The sequence below is a fragment of the Pteropus alecto genome, unplaced genomic scaffold, assembly GCF_000325575.1.
Source record: "Pteropus alecto unplaced genomic scaffold, ASM32557v1 scaffold155, whole genome shotgun sequence".
Taxonomy (NCBI): Eukaryota; Metazoa; Chordata; class Mammalia; order Chiroptera; family Pteropodidae; genus Pteropus; species Pteropus alecto.
The window spans coordinates 235,039-243,225 of NW_006438113.1; the positions used below are offsets into that span (position 1 = coordinate 235,039).

The 8,187-nt window shown below is 53.8% G+C and overlaps 1 protein-coding gene across 1 annotated transcript; it reads right to left on the reverse strand.

Annotated features, from left to right (window-relative positions):
- Positions 1–977: 977 nt before the first annotated feature.
- On the reverse strand, positions 978–3,710 carry GPRIN2 (G protein regulated inducer of neurite outgrowth 2). The gene is made up of 2 exons (XM_006915435.1): positions 3,526–3,710; positions 978–2,360 (listed from the first exon to the last, which is right to left on the reverse strand). The coding sequence occupies exon 2, from the start codon at positions 2,352–2,354 to the stop codon at positions 978–980; it is 1,377 nt and encodes a 458-aa protein (XP_006915497.1). The 5' UTR covers positions 2,355–2,360; positions 3,526–3,710.
- Between the last annotated feature and the right edge of the window lie 4,477 nt (positions 3,711–8,187).

An 8,187-nucleotide genomic window follows, 5' to 3' on the forward strand; every position in this document is an offset into this window, starting at 1 on the left:
CCCTTTTTCCCCATTCCTGCCCTCCGTTTTTTGAAGAACTGCACCAGCTGAAAATAAATCCTTAAACCAAAGGAACGAGGTGATAATGGTATAATTTCAGGCACTATGACATATTTGGGGACAGATGGCCACCTCTTCCTGAGGCCAGCCCCTGACACAATGGCCTACAAGGGAGCTGACTCTTAGAAGTACCCTGCGGCTATTTTGTAACGCTCAGCTCCCTGGTACTGAGGTGTAACCCCCTTCTACACTTGTGAGCTCTGAGGGAATGGATAGCCTCTGTCTTGTTCCCCAAAGAATCCACAGAACCTGGCACAGAATATGGACTCAATAAATTCTTCTTGGTCACTACTGCCTTGCCATGTGCTGGCCATGTGCTGCAGGAAAACTCTCCAGGCTTCAGCTATCCCCACTTTGAATCTTAGCCCATCACTTCAAGCTGTCCAACCTGGACATGTCAGCCATAGCTTTAACAAATGACTGGTTTCATCTGTAAAACAGGGTGAAGAGGTGAAGACTCATGGTAAAGTAAGGAGCACAGTGTGTGGCACACAAGGAGGTCTCTGATAGTGTCAGTTCCCTTCTCTAACGACTCAGCCAAGCCAAGCCCTGTTATATTAATCTTAGCACTGCTTTAAAATAAAGCCACCAAGAGTCCTAGGGGGAAATCATGGCAGAGCTCTGAAGAGAAACTGAACAGAAGGCGAGTATTTTTACAGAAAAATCAGGATCTCCCTTATGCACAGTGCTGAAACTCTGCCCCAAAGTTCAGAGTCCAGACATGCAGGGATGTGGCTCTTAGGAATCAAGCCCTTAAAAACCAGCACAGCTGTGAGTAGCAGGAAGTCCCCAAGTTATAGTCTTGTGGTCTGCTGGCAGCTGACAGCAGAGACATGTCCATGGCTGCCAGTGGCCCCACTGTCCCTGGACTGGGGCTGAGTCCATGGGCCCAGAACAGCTCTTAGGGCCATAGCTCCTCACTCAGGGGCTGCGCTGGAACAGCCACAGCAGCTGGGGCGCCGCAGGGACTGCATGACGGCTCGAAGTGGCCCCCTCCGGCCCTCAGCAGACAGGCTGTCCTCACTGGTAGGCGCTAGCTGCAGCTGCTCAAACTGCATCTCCAAGTGCTTCTGGATGGCCACGCCAAGCACCTCAGGGTCCAATGCAGCTCCATACACCTCCCATGTCATGCCCTCAGCATCCCATCGTACATCCTGCACAGGGGATGGAACTTCCTCCAGGCTGGACCCCAGAGTTACCTCTGGGAATGTATGCAAGGCCACGGGGGCTTCAAGGGGTGGGCTTGTAGCCACAGCCTTGCACACTGCCATGGGGGCCACCTGCACACCAGCATCCTGGGCTGACAGAGGGGATGCCAACATAGGGGCCAAGTCACTGGCTGAGGTCATGGTCCACACATCCTTGGTCCTGGCTCCAGTCTCCATAGCTAATTCGGTAGGACCCCAAAGGTGGGCACAGCAGTGGGAATGCCCAGGAAGTCCCCCAGGCAACCTACACTGGAACTTCATCCCATGCTGAGCCTGCAGCCCAGACTCACTCACTGATGCCACCAGCTTGGGAAAGGCCAGGATCCCTGTGGCAGGCAGGGCGTGGCAGTAGCCGCTTGCCCCCATCTCCCTAATGCTACAGAGTAGATCTTCTGGGGACAGAACATGGCAGGAGGTGGCAGCTGACTGCCCAGTGGCTTTGCGCCCAGCTTTGGGACTGCTGCTATGGGTGGTTGTGCCTCCCAGGTCTAGTGGTGGCACCCACACTTGACTCTCTCTAAGTGTCCAGTCTGAGTTTGAAGTCTCATCCTCCAGAGCCAGGTCCCTTTTCAGGCCTTCAGGGGCCTGACATTCCTGGCTAGAAGTATTGCTGAGCTGCAGCCGAGCCCTGTGGACTGGTGAGCTGCCAAGGGCTGAGCAGCTGAGGCTGGCCTTCCGAGCACCACTGTTGCCCCGGGTCTGGGTGCTACGAACCAAGTCCGAGTGACTCCTCTGCACGGCAGCAGCGCTGGGGGCCCGCAGGCGACACAGGTCACCACCACCCACGGTAGACACGTTTCCCACAGTGCTGCTCCGCCAGTGGCCCACAGCACTGGGTTGTAGCCGAGGGCTAGAGGCCCCTGCCTGCTCCGTGCTCTCAGCATAATGCTCCTCTTCCTCTAGGACATGGGGATCCACGCTGGCCTCACACAGCTGGGCCTGCCATACAGTGCTGCTGGCACTCTTGCGGAGCTCTGGCCTCTGTCTCCCGCCTTCACCCAGCAAGCTGGAAGAGCTCCGGGACAGGGATTGCGGGCGGGGGCTCAGGGGTGCCCGGGTGCCCGGCTCAGGGTAGCTGGTGCTCATCGCTGCCTGCAGGAGAGAGGGATGAAAGGAGTGGAGTTGAGTTCAGTGGCAGCACTTCTACTGGACTCTGTCGTAGGTTCTCAAGGGGCTAGGCACACTGAGGGGACAGCTTCAGTCCCATCCTACCTGACCATAAGCAAAACAGTAACAGGACACCAAACACTTCAAACCAATGTCATCACACTTCATACACAAGAGTGATATTACAAATATGTAATAACCAGTACCAAGTGATTAGAACCAGGACAAGAGTAGGGTCCTGGAGACCATCCACCACATCAGCTGTTGACTCTTTACCATTAGATTATGGGGATGGAGGGAAAGCAAGGGAAGAGGCCAAGTCGGCCAAGGCTTTGTGGGCGGGGGCTTTGGGACAATAGCTCTTAGTCAATCAGCACAGAAGTATTGCAGTATTTTAATAACCAGTAAAGCTCGACTGGTAAATACTAGCCTCGTTTCTCCCAGGACTATCCATCTGGCTTTGGAATGGGGCCTCCCTGGTACAGAGTGAGGACCCAGAGAAAGTTTATGAGATGAACAAGCAGTGAATAAAAGACACACTGAGAATTGCCCTGGGTTCTCTCATGGCCCACCTCCATTCCCTTTCGCCCAACATGGCTGAGCTGTCATGTCTCTGAAACTCAGTCTTGGTAGCTGCGAAGATGTAGGGAGTTCCTGACTCCCACCTTAGGCTCCAGGGGCAAGGAGAAGACCCCCGTACCAGCCATTTACATGCAGGACTCAGCATTTGTTCATTCATTCCACAGCCATCTTCCGAGCATCTACTGCATGCCAGGCTCTGACTAATTTAGATCCAGCTGTGCCCTGGGAATGGGATCTCATACCACCAATCAGATGCACCCTCCATAAAGTTTAAATTCCTCTTGCCAAGTGTGTCTGCAACCTCCTTTCCACCTCCTCTCTGCCATTCCTGTCCCTTCCTCCAGCCACAAAGACCCCTGTGGACTTGTCCACGGGCCCATCTATAGCCTCGAGTCAGCACTGGGGAACCTCAGTGTCTCATCCTGGGGAAGCTTTCCTCAGCTGGCTGGCACCATGTCTGGCTGAGCACTGCCTGGCCTGGATGGAAGAGTCTGGCTAACCATGGACCTCCTACTAACCTGAAGCTGTCAAAGCAGGCCTAGGGCCTATTCCCTTCTGTCTGTCCAGCGCCCAGTACTGACCTGACATATAGCTGGCACTCAGAGAATGTCTGCTGTATGCCTGACAGACAGAAAAAGTGAATATAAGAGCAAATCACAAAGGAAAGTGCTGAGTGTTAAAAACAGGGTCTGGTGGAGGGCATTTCCAAGGCAAGAGACCTTACTTTGTGTGATGGATCAGAAAAGGCTTCCTGGAGGCCCCGTCATGTAAGTTGGGCCTGGAGAGAAAAGAGAAGAAAGGTGCCCAAGGGGAAGGAATGGAGTGAGCAGAAGGGAAGAGGTGAATATTCAGAGCACTTGAAGGCCCCAGAAGGAATAGGGTCAGGACATCTGGATCAGCCTAGCCTAGCCCTGGCCAAAGCTTTGAATTAGGAACATCAGCCTGGGACTCCCTGCCCGGCAGGATGAGCTGGAGAAACAGGGCAGGGACAGCAGGCAACAGGTACAGTTTGGGCAGTTCCAGTCCTGCCCTCCCACTCCTGAGCTGATAAGAACTGCCAAAAAACCAACCACCCTGGCCAGGTGAGCAAGGCCACCCAAAAGGGAATGTGGGAAGGGCCCGCAGGAACTCAGTTTCTGTATAATTACAAACTTCTTGCTGTCCAAGCACTCAGGAGATGGCTGGTGCCTGTTCACGCCAACAGTGAGGATGTTTCTGGAGCTGCGGTTCTCTGAGAGCTCAAGGCTTGCTGTGGAGTCCAGTTCAGCACAACTTCCGGTGATGACAAGATTCTACTCTGCACTGTTCAATACAGTAGGAACTGGTCATATGTGTTTAATGACTACCATACTAAACTGCACAGTTCTAGACCCAGCCCTAACCTGGGTAGAAGTTTCCCTGCTCTTTGTGGCTGAAGCCAGATTGGAAAAGGATGAGTAGCCAAGAGAAACTATGACCCAGGCCCAGCCCTCAAGGAGCTATATGATGGACATGTAAAAAAGAAGAGCAACAAAGACAATAACAATCACAGTGGTGATGATGATGATGATGATGATGATGATAGCTCCCAGTACCAAATCACCCACCATGTGCCAGAATGTGCCACATCCTGTCCAGCACAATCTCTTTTACTTGTCAGAGCAACATCACGAGACATCATTATTCCCATTCTACAGCGGAGAAAGTCAAAGCTTGGAGAATTTTAGTGACTCACTCAAGGGCACACAGCTGGTGAGTAGCTAAGCCAGGAATCAAACCCGGGAGTATCTGTGGTTCTCTGTACCCTACTCCCTCCCGAAGCACTATGCAGACCTCCATCCTGGACACTCTCACCCTCCACTGTCATCTTTTTAATTAACTGTTGCCCTGACTCAACTTGAGCTCGGCATCCAGCACATTATCTGGCACTTGCAGTGGTACCCAGGACATGCCAGTGGAACAAGTAAATAAGAGGGAACAAAGACTGTACCCCCACCCCACCTGCTTCTTAGCAGTTTCTTAGGCTGCCTGGAATCAGGAGAGCAGGAGGTGCACCTGCTGTCTGGCAAGGCTATGGTCACCGATGGCCCCTGGCAGGCAAATAACCACCCAGCTACAAGTTTAAGAACACCAAGGAGACCCTATCTGGACAGCCTACATAGCCATTGGCTGAGCTCTACCTACCCCAGACCCTCCTAGGGAGCAAGGCCATAAAGAGCCAAGCAAGGCCCTGGCCCCGCTGAGGAAACGGGTGGAATGGGGCTAGGGTGTCCTCAGGCCCCACCAGGAGTGAGTGAGAAGCCATCGGTGACAAGGGTCCTGCTGAGTCTGTCTCATCAGGTGGCTGCCCAGTGCCCAGGGCTAGCTATGACCCGAAAGAGCAGTGACCACAAAGACCCCAGGGAGGAGGGGGTATGTATCCCTTGGTCCCCTTCCTAATCCACAGTGGCAGGTAACAAAACTGAGACCTGGAGCAGCTTAGAAATGTTAAAGAACGCACAGCTGAATGCCAACAGGGTATTCCTCCTATAGCTTGGTCTTCCCAGGCCTGAAGGAGGGAAGGGCTCTGAGGGAAGTCCCCCACGTTATCCCCCAGGAAAGGTTTCCCATACCCCCTACCTCAAAGAAAGGCCTTGCAGGAGTGAGGGGAGCTGATCAAATGTGCCTTGGAGCCATGGGTGAGCAGGCAGGACAAGGGGTCTGCTGTCAATCCTCACTCTTGCCCTTCCTACATACATGCCTTCAGGTGGACACCTAATCTCTTTGAGCCTCAGTTTCTCCAATATGCAAAACAGAAGTAAATCCCCTCTGCAGGGTTGTTATGAAGACTAAATGTGATGGCATATGTGGACTGTCTGGAATGGTGATTATTAATAATAATCTTTTCTTCCCCCTTCCAACAGGAGTGACTTCTGCTCAAGGTATCACAGGAACTGGTATAGGAGGAGGGGCAGAAAGGACCTTTTAGGAAGCTATTGAGATACCCCATAGGTGTCTAGTTTCACTTCCCAATCCTTCCTACCTTCGTCCCAGCCTAGGACCTAGCCACCACAAGTGTCCTCAATGTCTTCATCATGACACTAAGTTTCCCAGTCTATTTCAAACCTTAATTTGAGAGGATATGCACACACATGCAGGCACACGTGCATGGACACACACACAAGTTTGAAGTCTACATTCTAAATGGCCAGAATGGCAAGCCCATCTGCCTTAAAAACCATGGAAAAGGCTCTGGTTTCACCCTAAAGAGCCCCTGGGAAGATATTTTTAGCACAAGATAAAGGGCAGGCACATAGAGGTATCCAAGACCCCTAGTGTTCTTTAAATGGCACTTTAATGTTCTCTTCCCTGCCCTATTTGATGCCAATCAAAGTTGGGAAGTGACCAATGTCCTATGGCCAATGCCCTGTGGCCAATGTAAGACTGTCCTGTTGCCTCAGTTCTGCCTGTCAGTAAATGGAGGAGCAACCAGCCTCACATGCAGCAGTCAACTAAGGTCATTCTGTATAAAAGCTCCCAGTTCTGCAGACACTTCCAGACTGAACCAAGCAAAGGGACTGCTAGGTCTTTTGGTCAGAGATTCCAATTCTTGCTATGTCGCCCCAGTACAGGAGCACAGGCCTTTTGGTGGGTGCCGAGGGAGACAACCAAAGCCACCGCAAGCAGGCCCCATCTCAGATCACATTTGTGGCATCCAGTAAGCCCCCTTTTAAGGGGTGGAGGCGGCTGGATGATGGCTTCTGCTTCCAGCAAAACCAAAATAGGAAAGTCAAACCCACATGGTCTGGAGGGGAAACTGCTCAAATGTTAAAATCTGGACCTTAACCCCCAGGACCAGATAGAGTAACACACCTCACAAATCACCCATTGTAGAGTGAGGGTATGGCAATCTTCAGCAGGTAGTCTGATCCATCCCAGCAGCAGCGAATGGGGGCCTGACAGGAAGGCTCATGGCCAAAGTTGGGCAATGCAGCAGGGAACATTCCTGAGAGGGAGTGTTTAGAGGGGACAAAAACTGCCCATCACAGAGAAGGGCCTTTAAGAACTAGAAGTCCAGGAAACAAGCAGTGCCAGGGAAGGGTTCTAGGGTAACTGCGAGTTAGTGGCCCCAAGGACCTCTGGTCAAAAGAGAGAAGCCTAAGCTCCCACCAGCCCCGGGCTTCCTCCCCTGAGGAGAATTTGCCCACACTTCCCAGGAGGCACCTGGGGTGGAGAAGGTAAACCTCCGGGCCCAGCTGCCCCAAACCAGAAGCAGCCTGGTGGCTCGTATGTCCCTACCTGCATGCTCAGGGGCACCCATGCACCGCCATGGGCCCACCCCCTACCCGTAGACAAACCAGAGATGGACGCACAGGCCCTTTTACTGTGCGACCCTACAGGAAACAGAGTCTACACAGCTGCATTCTGCACACCAGTTGTACAGGCCGTCTCTCGCTGCGGGGCCAAAGGCCTGAACACACCAGACCAACAACCTCCCCAAGGCAGGGCTCCCTTCTCCACCCCTCTCGCTCAAAGCCCACCGGGACTCAGGGAGGTCTTCAACACGATCCCCAAAACTAGGCTACAAAACCTTCCCAGCAGCAAAGACAGTAATTGAAGGAAGATGGGGCTGTGGGGCAAAGGGGTAGGGATGGAGGGCAGGAGGAATAAAAGAAAAGGAGGTTTGGGGCTGGGGGCAGTGGCAGAGAGTGCGGTGGGGTGGTGGGAGGGAAAAGGAAGAGGGAATGGGAGCAGGAAGAAGCAATAGGAGCAGGGGTGGAGGCAGAAAGAGACAGGGTCCTGGGCAGAGTAAATGGGAGGATGGGCAGAGGAGACACAGAAAGGGATGGGATAAGCAATGAGGAGAGCTAGATGGTGGGATGCGGACATTGGGGGCGCTGAGAACTGGGCGAGGGCCGAGATGCGCAGGGAAGGTGAAGCATGAGGTTCTGGGAGGCAAGAACGGGAGGCACCGCCCATACCACCACCCCCCACGGGCACTCTCGGAGCCGGCCTCTCACCCTCTCGCCCTCCCCAGGCTGCGCAAGCCAGCGGAAGCGCTTCTCCTGCGGCCGCCACAGGTGCCTGGCGCAGCGGCCCAAGATGGAGACAAACCCAGCCTGGCCCGAAGTCGCCGCCAGACGCCGACCGCCCCGCGGGCAGAGCCGGCGCTGGGATGTGCCGAGGGGTGACTGGGATGCGCCGAGGGGTGACTGGGAGGGAGAGTAACAGAGTAGGAGGGGCGGAGGGGGCGGTGGCTCAGCTCACCTGG

Coding starts and splice junctions, on each gene's coding strand:
- GPRIN2 (XM_006915435.1), bottom strand. CDS start 2,354: ATGAGCACCAGCTACCCTGAGCCGGGCACCCGGGCACCCCTGAGCCCC.